The sequence below is a fragment of the Frieseomelitta varia genome, unplaced genomic scaffold (assembly GCF_011392965.1).
Source record: "Frieseomelitta varia isolate USP_RPSP 00005682 unplaced genomic scaffold, Fvar_1.2 scaffold_232, whole genome shotgun sequence".
In the NCBI taxonomy this organism is placed as follows: domain Eukaryota; kingdom Metazoa; phylum Arthropoda; class Insecta; order Hymenoptera; family Apidae; genus Frieseomelitta; species Frieseomelitta varia.
The window spans coordinates 341,037-356,458 of NW_025109960.1; the positions used below are offsets into that span (position 1 = coordinate 341,037).

At 30.3% G+C, this 15,422-nt stretch overlaps 2 protein-coding genes across 8 annotated transcripts in view; both read left to right on the plus strand.

Annotated features, from left to right (window-relative positions):
- LOC122527818 (unconventional myosin-XVIIIa) overlaps positions 1 to 5,529 on the plus strand; it is a 60,344-nt gene extending 54,815 nt beyond the window's left edge. For all 4 annotated transcript variants that reach the window (XM_043652342.1, XM_043652343.1, XM_043652344.1 and 1 more), the window contains 8 exons: positions 432 to 791; positions 1,201 to 1,355; positions 2,152 to 2,275; positions 2,546 to 3,000; positions 3,252 to 3,564; positions 3,643 to 3,906; positions 3,985 to 4,322; positions 4,612 to 5,529. In XM_043652342.1, coding sequence (XP_043508277.1) covers positions 432 to 791; positions 1,201 to 1,355; positions 2,152 to 2,275; positions 2,546 to 3,000; positions 3,252 to 3,564; positions 3,643 to 3,906; positions 3,985 to 4,322; positions 4,612 to 4,618 — 2,016 coding nt within the window. In that variant the 3' untranslated portion in view covers positions 4,619 to 5,529. The remainder of the gene's footprint in view (positions 1 to 431; positions 792 to 1,200; positions 1,356 to 2,151; positions 2,276 to 2,545; positions 3,001 to 3,251; positions 3,565 to 3,642; positions 3,907 to 3,984; positions 4,323 to 4,611) is intronic.
- A 748-nt stretch (positions 5,530 to 6,277) lies between these two features.
- LOC122527804 lies at positions 6,278 to 13,250 on the plus strand. 4 transcript variants are annotated; one of them, XR_006306412.1, is made up of 13 exons: positions 6,278 to 6,470; positions 6,860 to 7,052; positions 8,034 to 8,170; positions 8,254 to 8,424; positions 8,667 to 8,820; positions 8,890 to 8,955; positions 9,771 to 9,965; positions 10,088 to 10,388; positions 10,538 to 10,672; positions 10,917 to 11,243; positions 11,385 to 11,742; positions 11,829 to 12,086; positions 12,739 to 12,792. XR_006306412.1 is itself a non-coding variant. In XM_043652314.1 (13 exons), exons 2-13 carry the CDS (start codon positions 6,902 to 6,904, stop codon positions 13,233 to 13,235), a joined length of 2,397 nt encoding a protein of 798 aa, XP_043508249.1. In that variant the 5' UTR covers positions 6,280 to 6,470; positions 6,860 to 6,901; the 3' UTR covers positions 13,236 to 13,250. The 4 variants fall into 4 exon arrangements, 3 of the variants coding, with proteins under 3 accessions (XP_043508249.1, XP_043508250.1, XP_043508251.1); XM_043652314.1 differs by lacking the exon at positions 11,829 to 12,086 and adding an exon at positions 13,017 to 13,250 and having other exon boundaries at positions 6,280 to 6,470; positions 12,739 to 12,921; XM_043652315.1 differs by lacking the exon at positions 11,829 to 12,086 and adding an exon at positions 13,017 to 13,250 and having other exon boundaries at positions 6,280 to 6,470; positions 9,780 to 9,965; positions 12,739 to 12,921.
- Positions 13,251 to 15,422: the final 2,172 nt, after the last annotated feature.

Here is a 15,422-nt window from a genome sequence, read left to right on the forward strand (position 1 = left end):
ATATTAGCTTTCGATACTATATTTAAAACGTTGGTTGCAAATTTTAATGTGTAGCCTGTTGTTTGATCACTGAAGCAAAAGTCAAATGTTGAAATTAGTAATGTTGTATTTAAATAAATATTGTTAATGATAAAAATCTACAAACTAATAAAATAATGTTAATAGAATGATGGGAAAATTTAAAGAGAAGAAAGATTCGTAGATTATTTAGTTCTACATGAATTTCTGTTTTTACGAGTATTTTTCTTTTTTAACTCAGTCGTATCAAGTCGGATTAAGTTGCATGATGAGCCGGTGTCATCTACATTGATGCGTAATTCGTTCATGATATTATCGATATTACTTGACATCAAATATTATTTGAGAAATTAAAAATATCAAGCAAGCCAAGATCGTCCGTAAATAATTTTCTATCTTGATTCTTATTGCAGCTGAGCGAAATGACCGCCGATTTTGCGGAGGAACACTCGACATCGACGTTGGCGGCTGAAAGGATCGATGCTGAAACGTCGGAACGTCTGCGACTTGAAAGAGAACTACAAGATGTGACAGAGGCAAATAAGAATCTACAGCAAACGACCGAACGTCTGGAGATGGAGCTTTTGTATGCAAGGGCCGCAGACTTAAATGGTGTTGCATCTGACGCTGAAGATGGTGAGGACGGCGGTGTTTATAAGCAAAGATACGAACATGCCATAAGGGAACTCGAGTTCACGAAGAGGAAGATGGCCCAGCAGCACGAAGATGACCTCGAACAATTGGTTGGACTTAAGAAGCAATTGGAGAAAAAGGTATATCAAAGTTTTAAAATTATTCAAATGGATTTTCGAATATTTCACGTTGAGAAATTATATTTTAGATTATATTTTGCTAATAAAAATGAATGGGAAATAAAGAACAAAATTTTTTCTTTTGTAAGTTTGTTACTTGGTTAAGCAGAAGCTCACTTTATAGATTGAAAACAAGTCGAAAATGTGGAAAATATTATTTGAAGCCCCGTTTTCGAGAAAATACTCTACTACAACAAGAAATTAATTACAGAAATTTATTTTTGCATCTTTTTACTTTTACATTTATTAATTTTACAATTATTTTTGCCTGCAAAATCAATTTTATTCTGTTATATGAGTTTATTTTTCGTCTGTGAACTATGTTTATATACAAAATTGCTGTAATAAAAGTAATATTTTCGCGTTGCAGTTAGCTGATGCTTACGAGGAAGTCGAGGAGCAACGTCAGGTTGTTGGACAATGGAAAAGACGTGTGCAAAAACTGAATGGCGAAATGCACGATTTGAGACTACTGCTAGAAGAACAGACGGCTAGGAATAATCTTCTAGAAAAGAAACAGCGCAAGTATGTGCTACTTGAAACACCGTCTTTTTTTATCCGGTGTTTCGCATTTCTTTCATCGCCACTATGTAGAAAGTATTTTTGGAAACTTTTGCGTAAACAGTACTGAACTATTAGATTGAGCAGGTTTGGAGAACCCGGTTCACAGCAGGATGTTCTAATTTTATCATATAAGACTTGAAAGCAGATTTTTGAAAACATTAAATTAAACATTGCCTATTTTAAAAGTAAAATTAATTATTAGGTCAATATCAAATTATTTTTAACATTTTATATTCACTATCTTACTATTGTAAAATAGTTAAAATGACTAAAGTTACTCAAGTTCATAATAGTCTAATTTTCTAAATGTTTCTTAAAAGATACACAGGAAATTCATATTTTAAAAAATCATCAGTCCGATTATTCTGGTGAAATGATATTAATTAAAAGAATAGAATTGAAAAGAATTGATCAATTGTATAATTTTAATCGAAAGCACCTAAAAGAAAAATTGAATTATCTATTCAAAAGAGAAAGTTTTTGCTTGCGGCACGATTCTTGGCTACTCGTTAAATTTGTCGAATTTTCACGGTATCGGGGGATGCTCTATTCTGATTCCGTTCGCGGCAACAAGTGTTTCTGGCAATTGGCCAGGTCGGTAATTTTGCGCGTCCGACGACATCAGCCACTGGTTGGAGGTTCGTTGGGCGCATAAACCGTATGATTGACTGCCCTAGATATAAGTTTCTGTAATATATACCTTTTCAATACTTAATATTATATTCTACAAATATCTCTTCTGAATTCGTTTATTTAGATTCGATTCGGAAACTCAGAATTTGATGAACGATCTACGGCAAGAGAAAGCGCAGCGTGAAAGATTGGCCAGAGAGAAAGAAATCGCGATCGCGGAAAAGTTTACCATAGAACAAAATCTGAGCGTAAGTATATCAATTTAAATAAAATATTTTCATTTCTTGATAATTGATTCCTTTTTTTCTTAATTTCATACTTATGGTCGTATTTCATTTAATTATTCATTGAATGCAGGCGCGGAAAATAGATCATTGATTAATTACCGATATATAATTGTCATTTATTTTCATTTAATATAAAATATGTAAAATAAAATGTTCCGATTAAAAAGAAGATAAATATCCGAAATATTTCTTTATTTACTCCTAATTTTTCATTCACAACTTCTAATGTAGGATGCAAGACTGGAAATTGAATTAAAGGAAGAAAGACTACGGACGCTGAGCCAAGAGCTTGAGGAGTTAACGTTTGGTGGCAAAACGGAGGAGGAAGTAGCACAGTTGAAGAAAGCAAAGCACGAACTGGAAAAAAGAGCAAAGGATCAAGAAGAAGAGCTGGACGACCTCGCTGGACAAGTTCAGTTGCTCGAGCAGGCAAAATTGAGACTCGAGATGAGTATTGAACAACAACGCAAGGAGATACGCAAAGAGATGCAACAGAGGGACGAAGAATTAGAAGATGTACGCGGTAACGCTCTGAAAAAGGTGAAAGCTCTAGAATCGCAGCTAGAGAACGAACACGAGGAGAGGACGATATTGCTTCGAGAGAAACATGAACTGGAACGTCGTTTGGTAGCCATCGAGGAACAAGATCGTGCTGAACGTGCTGCAGAAGCTGATACCATGCATAGGTATGTTACTTCTGATCTTTCGATTGTGCACATTTATGCAAAAACGTGTATGGAAAAATTCAACTACTCGTTATAATATTTTAAGGATGAAATAAACTTTTATTTTAGTTTTATTTCTTTATCATATTTATAAAAATCTGAATTCACATAAATATTTGCAGTCTGACAATCATTAAAATGAGGTTTCTGTATGTTACGATTGATTATAATCGCAGAATATACATTTTCTTTATTCTTTTACAATTTTACAGGCTAAAGAGAGATTTAAAGAGAACCAAAGCATTATTAAGAGACGCTCAAACGATGCTGGAGAGATCAAAAGGCGATTCGACGGGTAAAGCAGCTTTGCGACAACTGAAGAATCAATTGGAGGATGCAGAATGTGCTAGAGCAGTTGCAGTTAAGGCGAAACAAGCACTAGAGCAAGAGCTAAACGAGACGCAGGCATCGTTAGAGGAAGCACTGCGACAACGTTCTGAAGCAGAAGACCGTGCTAACGTAGCTAATCGTGAGCGAACTGAGTTATTGTCGCAATTGGAAGAGAACGAAGAGGAATTAGCAGAAGTATATTTCCTAATGATACATAGTAGTTGTAATAAATAATTTAAGTATATAATATATAATTAACGATTGATTCCAAAGGTATTGAAAAAGTATCGGGCGGCTGTGCAGCAAGTATCGGCGGAACAAGGTCAGTTGCAGGAAGCGCAAGTGCAAATTGCTGCACTGGAGGCAGAAAAATCTTCGTTGAAGGATCAACTTTCAGAGTTAACGCAACGACTTGAATCCGTTGAGCAACTTGGTGATCCGACTGCGAACAGTCTTGCCACACGACGACTCGAGTTTCGTGCTAAAGAGCTCGAAAGTAAGCTCGAATTAGAGCAAACGACAAGAGCACGTTTGGAAGTAAGCTATTTCTCTTTTACTTGAATTAAAAATTATTTGTGTGTATTAAAAATTATTGTGTATATTCTCGATATTTAGACTCAAATAGCAAGACTGAAAGAAAACGTAGATAAACTACAAACTGAGACTGCGTTACTTCGAACGAAAGAACAGAGTGCCCAAGATGCTTCGAGAAGATTGCAAAGATCGTTACGTGAATCGAGAGATGAGGCCAGTTCGGCACTGGCACGTGAACAAGAGTCCACGCGTGCTCGTCGCGAATTGGAAAAATCTCTTGAGGCTGCTGAAGCGGAGACCAAAGTCGCTAGAGATGATCTCAGATTGGCGCTTCAACGAATTGATGATCTACAGAGCGCCATACAAGGTGAACTCGATTTAGATTGCAGCGAGGAGGGGACAACCGAAAATAGCGACAGGTATTTATCAATTGTTCAATTTACAATTTAATAATTAGGACATATAGTATTTTAGTATGTGTACTTAGACTGCGGATTTGTATGCAAGTAATTCAAAAGTGTAAAAATACGTAAAAGGCATATGATATTAAAAGATGTATAAGATATCTAAAATATCATATTTATTATAAGTGAGTTAAAATAACTTTTTGGGTTCCATTTTTTAATTATATTTATGAAATTATGAAATCCGCAGACTGAGTATGGTATGTAATATATAGAAATCATATTTATAAACGTCTTTCTTTAGTGATTGATGTGAGCAGTTGTCGGATCTTGAATCCGACGAAAACAAAGATAAGGAACCGACTGATCAACGTATAGCCGAAAGAATTACTGATGAATCGCCAGTCGTCGAGTCATCGATGGATACTTGTTGATTCACAAGGCTGAAAGAAGGACAACAAATATTAAGAAACATCAAGAAGAATGATATTACAAGAAAAAAGAAGACATATTAGATCAAAATTGCTAGACTTAGTTTCTTACTACCAACGTCGTCACCACTGTCGGGTGAATTCAACATTAACGACAGCGAATCAAAATTGATGGAGAAAAATCAAATCATTCAATTCTATATGTAGGGATTCTATCACTAGGATAAAATTTTTAAACACAAAATGACGAGTAACGAGTGAAATCCGTCAATTTGTACGATTACAGTTAGCATAATTTTACTCGTGACTCTTTTCTCAACATAATCGAAAAGATGACAAGTTCTTAGGTGGTGCTAATTTCGAATCTCAGAAAACATGTTGATGTCGTGGCTATTCATATTCTGCTTCTTACTACGTGTTTTTGGTGCTATATTATCCGACAGTAGATTTTGTCGACGGATTAATTGTTGTTCCAGTCTTCCAAAAGAAAAAGTCGAGCTTCTCGATGCAGTGGTGTCGAGATGTTAAAATACGTCCATGTGCACAATTATCAAACGGTTGCCTATCTAACAGCCCATAAGTTCGTGTCATGGAGAACGAAATATCAAAGCCTTACTTCTTCAAAAATGAAAAGCATTTTACGCTTTTTTAACACTTTGCTATACGTAGCCAACGTTGGCTATACAGTTTGTATTATAAAACGCGTGCTGCGACTCAGTTTTTTGGTTTCTCATATAAGAATTCATATGTAACTTATTGCTTTGTAAAATGCAGATATCTTATTTAATTAATTCGTATGTTTTCATTTTTCCTTGCTTCCTCCAAATCCTCTTAACATGTTGAAATATATTGATGGACAGCGAGAAAGAACAGCGATCAAACAATGAAGTTCTCTAATTTGAATTGAATGTTATAATAACATTTCGTCTCATTTTAATTAGAAATATCTCAGGAATATGTTAATGAAATTTTCATTAATAAAAATGAAAAATAAAGAAATTTCAATGAGAATTTTGAGAGAAAAGCTGTGATTACTTGTTCGATGGATACCTTTAATTTTATTGTCATGAGTAAATTCATGACATTTTAAAGTCATGAGTATTATTTAAAATTTATTGCAAAATTTATTAATTAACTTCAACGTTGTAGAAAAATATGCTATATTTGTTTTATATCTCTTCTATAAGATTACTTTATCTTCAAATAACAGTAAATGAGAAATATTTGAAGAAGAAAATATTTATATTTATATTATTATTGTTATTTTCTATTTTCTGTTACATAATCTATATAAAGTAATTTGTTGTCAATTTCTTTCTTAATAAAAATTTTTGATACTACAAATGTAAACTGAAAATGTAACATCCTGTTAGAAATTTATTATAATAGTTGTGAGAAAAATAATTATAATTTTATTATAATTATTATATGTGCATATTTATATTAGTTCTTTTGGTTACAATAACAAGATCCAAAATATTGTAATTTGGATAATTATTGCAACAATTTAAGAGAAAGATGATGAAATAACTTTTTTTTAAACCCTTTCTCGGCGCCCTCTGTGATGATAATCGCAACAGTTGAACTACGTCCTACATAAGCGTCAATAAATTAAAGTATCTTGCATAATGTTCTTACAATAGAAATTTATAGATGTGAAACGACATTCAAAGTTTATTTGCTCATGTTTTCGTTAATTACTTTATAAACAAATAGTAGTATTTAAGAATAGGTATGTAACTTGTTATATACTTTTATAAGATAGCAAAGATGAGAATTCGATATCTGTCATTGAACCGTAATGACAATTGTAGTTTAAAAGCTTATTTCTGACAATTCAATCGATATAATAATTATTAAGTAAAATGTGTTAATTGGTTTTAAGAATTATTTAAGAATTTTTTAGGTTATAGTTTTTGATATACATATGTGATGTCTTCTAAATCTTCCAAATATTAATAAATTTACATAAGTACATAAATTTTATTATATATTATATATAAGTATATTACATTAAAAATGTAGAACGCATGAATTTTATACTCTATTATCAATATATTTCATTTGATAAGAAATTAAAGTGAAGATATAAAAAATGTGTAATATAAATAATTGTTTCAGGGATTACATATATATTGAAATTTCGAGTATAATTTTATCAACATGATCTTGACATTTCTTTATATGGTAGCAACATCAATCCAATCAAGAAGAATTTTATTCTTAAAGAATCATCTACGCAGTTTATTTCAAGGAGACACAACCACTTATCCATCAATAATGTTTTATAATAAAACACTAGCTTCAAATAAAGGTAATCCATTAATATTTATATTTGATAACATTATAAATACAGTTTTTGATATAATTTAGAAATTTTCTACATTCGTAAGGTAGAAAATAAAATTATATTAATTATTAATATATTTTCAATATAATTGTTATAATTATTATTATTGGTTATTTATAACAATTATTCAATTATCATATATTTTTATTATATATTTTGATATTACATATCTTGCACTCTTTTTAGTATAAAATTAAAAAAAAAGAAATAAAATTAATTTATAAAGATATATTTTTAAGGTATTAGTTTTCAAATTATACATTCTATGTAGGTTTTATAAGTATCATTTATAATAATACATGTATTATAATAATGTATTATTGTTATATTAATATAATTTGTAGTATTTTAAAAGTGTTATTTTAGTTGTATGAAATAAGAGATGTTATTTATTTCTTTTTTATGAATTTGTAACATCTTGTTTATAAATAAATCAGAAACTTTTATATATACACAATACACATTGTATATTATAATTTGTAGATAATAATTATTTGTTGCTTTCACTTTTTCAGACTTAAGTGTTAGTTCAATATTTATATATATACATACATGAAATATCATTTGCGTTTTTATTGGTTTTGTAAGTTTATTATCTATTTAACATTACATGCATGTAATTTATTATTATACTTAATATATAAAGTATCCAAAACTAATACAATTCTGCTATATTATGTTGTTAGTCCTTACATTTACTTAGTTTTGTGTAAATTGTCGTATAGTAATATAAAGTTTATTTAGTGAAATATATTATATAGTGAATTTATGTTATGATAATTAGTGACTCATTTTATGTTATTTCATATTTGTGTTATTAACTTTTAATAAATTTATATATATATATAACACACATATACGTATATATGTATATATCTAATTTAAAACATATACTGAAAAACTTTTTAATATAATGGATAATAAAATATTATTTATTATTTTAAGAATCAAATTCTCCAATGAATGATTGTGAAAATGATGAATTTATGACTTCTTGTCTATGTATAAATAAAAGTGATGCTAGACTAGAAGAATTACTATGGTACTATGATGATATGAGATTGTGCACTATATTTCCTCAAGTATGCATCAAGCAATAATAGTATAAACAAACTGTTGTTGTTTGAATATAATTAATCATTGGGTTAATTGCTATTTTTACCAGCAAAAAGTTGACATCTCAAGTTGGTTAATGTATCAGTATGGAAAAACGTTTTTTCCTTTACATATAAATAATCGTAATGGAACTTTGTTACAATCAGAGTACAAACTTTATATTCTTGTTGAAGCTGATCTTGAAAGCTATAATCCTGTTGCTGCAACACATGCTACAAAGGTATATCCATTTATGCTAAATATTGTTTTTTATTTTTGAATATAATTATTTTAATAAAGTGTATATAAGTAGTTTTATTATTTCAAGAAGAGATTGAATACAAATAAACATTATATTTTATAATCTAATTGTTTTTGAAAATTCTTCTCTATGTATGCACAGAAATATTTGTTTGAGAAGTCAATAGAGTTCATCAATTTTAACATTTCGTTTTTGTAGTTTAAATATATTATATATTTTAGGTCGAAGATTATGGTTTAATTATTACATGGACAGCAAATAAAAATGTCGATTTAATTATAGAGTCTGATTTAGACATGGTTGCAAAATTTTTTATTGCAGCAATGGAAGGTCAATGTTATATTAATAATGGCTTGTTGTTGAAACGAATAGAAAGTATGTATAGATTTGAACTCTGTTCATCAAAATATTCGGATCATAATAGCTTTATATATATTTTTTCAGCTGTCCTGATATCAGGAAAGCCTTGTCTTTACAATAGTGACGTGTTGAATTCATCCCCAAGTAAAAGTAAGAGTTTCATATAATTAATGTTGTTAATGGTAGATTTTTTTTCTTTGGTGAATAAACTGTTTCTTTAATCTATTTTTGGTTGAAACGTTAAAAGGACAAACATAAGTCTTCATTTATACGTAAAGCTGAGAGTAGGCTTATTGTACGAGTACATACATGCTTCTTACAGAATCTTTACCATACTGTTTGTCTAGATCTATTATTTTCTTTTCTTAACTGTCATATCTCCATTATCTCAATACATTTGTAAATTCTAGCAATCCTATGCAGTAATTCTTAATTACATATTAGGTCTTCAAATATTCTGATGATCCAATACTCATGAATTTCTACATAACGTACAAAGCGAAATAAACCGACAATTTAAAAGTAAATATTTTATTTTGCTTCGTGAACTAATATTTAATTTTGCTTCGTGAACTAATATTTAATTGTAAATATTAAAAAATGGATACGTGAGATATCTTGTCTACGAATGTAAAAGATTAACTCATGTTTAATTACATGAAATGAGTTTTATGTGTTTGCTGAAACCGAATGAATTCTCGAGATTCATTATGTTGAGAAAAAATTTAATAACTCTTAAAAATCATCGATTTTTTGTGCTATTATTAATTCTAGACGAATCTGTTCTTCGAATTTTTATTTATGGGAATAAATGATTTAGAACTTGAGAGCATTCTACTAAAAAAAAATATATATGTGTATTGTATATTTTGTATATCATTTTATACAATTTATATTGCGTAATATATAAATAAAAGTAAGAAACGAAAATCGCGTAAAATAAGTTTTATACATATTTTTCTAAGAATTTATAGACAAAGAGGAATGGAGAATGCATACGGAAAAATTAAAATCATTAAGCGACACTGCCAAACTTGCATCCGAGAAATGCAAACCATTTGAAGTTAAGGACCTTCCAGGCTTAATAATATATCCAGAAAATGCTGTAACGAGCGCAGATATTGAACTGATGAAACGTGTGGAGTCTAATGAAACACTAGGTATATACAAAAAATTATTAAACAAAAATTTTATAAGTACTATATAGTATTTTATGATTAATCGAGTGTTATTTAAATTACAAATCTCGATGATTTATTTAAGAAAAATTACTTTGTTACAGAAAGTGAATGTAGAAGTCAAGTTTCTACACCAGTTTCTACTACAACTATTCCTCAATATGAAGATCAATTATCTCGAGAAGAAATACAAAAGATCACAGAGGATACCACTAAATTTCAAGGTGTTCCGCATTCTGCTAGTAAATCACTTGATATGCTTGACAATTTAGAAGATGTCTCTAGTAGTATAAGCACCAAACAAGTATCTTGCAGTGATATAAAAAGTACAAGTAAACCTTTTGAACCAAAGACTTTTTATGATGCTAAGAATATCAAAAGAACATCATCTGCAAGTCCTTTCAAGTAAGTATTTTGAAAAGTAGTTATTTAAAAGAAAGAAACAATTTGGTACGCATACGGAAACCATACAAAACATTAATACTTCAGTTTTGCTTAAACATACTGTATGTATCTAAGTATTTGGTAAATTTAATGAAATGTTTATTTTATAGAAATTCTATGGCGGAGATAACAACAAAGTTATCAAAAACGAATGTAAAACCACCAAATGTCCTAATATATGCTGATAGTTTTATTGCACGTAACAATGTAAAGAATGTTTTGGAAGAATCTCTCGGCACGGATAAGTATGATCATTTGTTTTACTATATTTAATAATATATAATTAATTAAAAATATATGATGAATTAAAATACAGCATATAACATATGTATTGGGATTAAATTACAGAAGTAGAAGATAAAAAAAAGAATATTATTCATTTGATATTGTGTTATTTCATGCATAATAGCAAAACGTTAAAGATTTAATGCAATATATGAAAAAATAGGAACTCTTGTAAGATATTTATTGAATTGTTTTTTTAATTAGATACACTATTTATGTGTTATCATCAGAAGAAGCACGTAATGACACTTGGATAGAAAATGCAGCTTTAGTGGTTGTTTGTGGAAACGTTGGCAATGAGATTGGAAGCCAAATCGTAGAATATATTCTTCGCGGTGGTAAACTGCTCGCTTTATGCTCTGATGTAATTCATATTTTACTTCCATCATTTAAAACAGCGGAAGTACGAGAAAATGAGCTGGTTCATTTTTCCTATGGGAAATGGAAGCACGTACGCATGATGCATCATATATTTTGTTATCAGGCATCTCCTGTAAGGACGAGATTTTCGCAGGATCATGAAGACGTAAAGTAAGACTTTTTAACTATAATTTTGTATGTTTACAAGTTGAAGATAGAAAATATATTTTTGTGTGAAGAATAATCTTTGTAATATTTGAGTTTGATCATTTTGAAATTTAGTTGGATACATTTCAGAATTTTTTTTTTCAGAGTGTCTAGTGTATCTCCACCAGCATCGGTAAGCGTAAAAGATAAAAAGGGAAATTCGCATTCATTTGATCTAAAAGTACTTGGAACAGAGGAAACTTGGCACACACCAAGTATTTTACTTGCCACTCTTCCAAAAAGTGGTGGAAAGCTTGTTTTTTCTCAAATACATCTAGAAGTTGATCCAATGCAATATGAACTGGAAGAAAGTAAATTTAATGCTTTGAAGGAAAGTAATGCAACTAGATTGGAAATATTCAATGATTTATTGAAAGCACATCTTCAAATGGAAATTCGTAGTAATTCACAAAAAACTGCACCTGCAACTTATACGCCTGCCTTCTTTTTGGGGCGTCACGAGGTATGAAAACCAAATGTTATTTCTGAAGAAAATACTTATATGTATTAAGTAAATTATTAATTATGACAGTGATATCTTTTACATAGGTGATTTTTGTTACGTGCAAACTATGTTAAATAAAGCAATGAGGATTATTATTCTCAGTATCTTTGATATTACCAGAAGTAGGAAAAAATTTATTGAATGAATCATGGTAGAAGGGAGCCTATCAACATTGTTATATAATGTTGTTAAATACTGTTAATGTCATTTTGTGCGTAATGTCTTTCAACTTTGTTGAAGGAAATATAAGCGTTTTGTCAATAATTTGGCTGACAACTGACTTCGATGATCTTACACAATAAGTAATTATTCTCCTTCTGGCAGTCACTATCAAAAATAATACTAAAAGCATTCTTGTAAATATAACATTGCTTTTAGAAATGCTGCTGAAAGCAAGTATAACTATATAATAATTAGGCATGGGATCAATTTTAATATGTATCTACAAATTTAAATCAGTCTAGTCAATATAGTCGAATTTGAATGACTTATAGCAATCTGAGAAATGAAAAACTTATGAGAACTTGTCTTGGTATGGATTCAAATTTACGTAAAAGCATTATCCTTCTTAAAGTGGTATAAATATTATTTGTATTACATTTGCTCCCATGTCTAACAGTGCCTCCCTTTTTACTATGTAACAGTCTTCAATAAATTATTTTGCTATCATTACTAAAGCATTAAAAATGATGATTCTATAACTGCTATCATTACTAAAACATACTAAAGATAATAATTTCTGTCGATTCACGCTATATTTCTTGCTTTTGAATTAACTACGCTTGTGCCATGTGAAAGTTACTAATTGCGCTGTGAATAATATCTAATAATTTTTCTAAAATAAATGTAAATGTTTAGAGAATTATACGTGAATAATACATGCGGAAGATTTATATAAGATTTATAGAAGAAGAAAGATGAATGTTTATATGCATTTTTTAAAATATTTTATAGCTAAAGGTACAATTATTAGAAAGATTGAAGGATGAAATGAAAGGAGGCGACACTTTAAAAATGCCAAAACTGGAAATCCAATTTTGTAAAAGCAGCACAGTTCCACGACCCGCTTCAATTTCATTCCTGCCAATTATGGTTTATCAATGTCCTGACAATTTCTCAACTGTAGAATATTTTGAGGTAATGTGTATGTTGTCAAGACACATTGAAGTTAGCAATATGTATAATAATTTATTGTTTTAAAGATTTATTTGCTTGAATTTTTGCTCTTACAGAATTTAACAACAAAGGAATTGGGACGTTTGGTTATATATGCTGAGATAATGACCTCATCAATGAATATATTTAATGGCCATCAATTGGAGCATGGTTTAGCTGTTATTATTCGTCAACAAACTCAAGGACAAGGTATGTATTCAAATACGTTTCATCGAATATCATGCAATATATTATGTGCAATGTTGTGCAAAATAAAACAGTATCAGCATGCCTAACTAGAATTTTGCATAATTAAAAAATTATTGGAATATTAATCAATATTTGCTTTTCTAATGTAATTGATTGTATTCACTTTAATTTAATTATTGCCATGAAATATTGCTATTAGGCTAAGAGAACAAATTACAAAATTTACTGTAAAATATCTCTGTAAGCAGAGCATAAAGGTAAGTAACATCAGGTAAGTAACAGTTCTGTTGCACAATATTGTATTTTTTTTCTTCAATTAAATAAATCGTAGTATCATTTATTTCAATCTCGTTGAAATAGTTAAAAAATAAGAAACAAGGATATAGAATGAGTAGTTTTATTATAAACAAAAAGTATAGTATGCTATAAGGAATATATGAAATATAGGATAAAGATTTAAGAGCTAATTAGAAACATGAAACTGAAAAAATTCATAAATTAATGAATATCAGATAAATTAGACGAAGAAGTACGCCTGTTCTTTTCGTACAATAGTTACAATTCATTTTCCATGAGCCAGCTACCATTTATTCAATTACGACTAAAAATCTGACGCAGTAACAGGAATATAGAATATGAAAGGAGGTATGTCAACTATTGTTAGACAAGAAGCGCGATACTGTCAGACAAGGACATATATACTTCTCTTCCTAATCTGTTGAATATTCACTAATTACACAATTTCTGGAAACAATTCGTGAACTTTTGGGACAAAAGAATCAAGTGCAGATCTCAAGCAACATTCCTATACAGTTTTGGACACGATTTCTTGTTTAATTAATAAATTATAAACGATTCTTTCCACAAGTGTCTGGGCTTCCGTAACGCGTGTCTACGAATTTTTAATACTATCGATCTTTCAAGACCTTACAGCCCGCTTTTTGAAATCGTAGAAGCTCCCCTAGACTCTGCACTTTACACTCCATGCACACAGATTATTAATTAATTATGTGTTAATTCAAATTATGCGAAAATTCAGTGCGTCGGTCTGCCGTAGTAACATAGTCGTGTTGTCGTGCAACAATAATTAATAACTCATAATTTAAGCAACAAATCCGATGTAAAACGACTTGCGATGTGAATATAGCTTGTGGTCCGGATTTTCTTCCACGATTCCAAAAGTGCACGATTTCCACCTAGAAATCGAATAATTAATAAATATTCGATGAATTTGACAGAAAAGTACATGTATCCTTGTCACGTGATGTTGCTGTTCTTTTCTATGCTCTAGTGCTGCCATCTATCGGAGTGGCGAAACTTGAGCTGAAAACTTGGAAATGTAACAGGAACATAGAATATAAACAGAGGTATCTCGACTACTGTTAGACAAGAAGCGCAATACTGTGCAAAAAGGACAGATACACGTGACGTAACAGAGAAGGAGAGCACTATCGAACGACAAGGACAGACATATTTCTCTTTCTAATCTCTCCAATATTCACTAATTTACTCGATTTTCAGAAACAATTTGTGCACTTTTGGGATAAAAGAATAAAGTGCAGATCTCAAGCAACATTCCTCTACAATTTTTGATACGATTTTTTGTTTAATTAATTAGTTATAAACGATAGTTTCAACAAGTGCCTGGGCTTACGCGTGACTGCAATATGCATGACTACGATTTTTCATTGGTAATGAGCTCTAGCAAGATTAAAGCTCGGTATTTGGAATCGTAGAAGCTTCCTTAGACTCTGTATTCTTCGTTCCATGTACAAAGATCATTGATTAATTATTTGTTAATCCAAATTATGCGAAAATTCATCGCGTCGGTTCTCCGTAGTAACATAGCACAACGGATTATCGTGCAATAATCATTAATAACTGTTAATTTAGACAACAACTCCGATACAAAACTACATGTGAATGTCGCTTGTAGTCTGTATTTTATTCCACGATTCCAAAAGTGCACGATTTCCACCTAGAAATCGAATAATTAATAAATATTCGATGAATTTGACAGAAAAGTACATGTATCCTTGTCACGTGATGTTGCGGTTCTTTTCTATGCTCTAGTGCTGCCATCTATCGGAGTGGCAAAACTTGGACTGAAAACTTGGAAATGTAACAGGAATATAGAATATAAACAGAGGTATCTCGACTACTGTTAGACAAGAAGCGCGATACTGGGAGACAAGGATAGATACACGTGACGTAACAGAGAAGGAGGGCACTATAGAACGACAAGGACAGACATATTTCTCTTTCTAATCTGT

Excerpts from the sequence above, each read along its gene's own strand:
- LOC122527804 (XM_043652314.1), top strand. The coding sequence starts at position 6,902 with ATGATCTTGACATTTCTTTATATGGTAGCAACATCAATCCAATCAAGA. Across the intron at positions 8,956-9,770 it reads GAATTCATCCCCAAGTAAAA|AATTTATAGACAAAGAGGAA; the intron begins GTAAGAGTTTCA and ends TATTTTTCTAAG. Across the intron at positions 11,743-12,738 it reads TCTTTTTGGGGCGTCACGAG|CTAAAGGTACAATTATTAGA; the intron begins GTATGAAAACCA and ends AATATTTTATAG.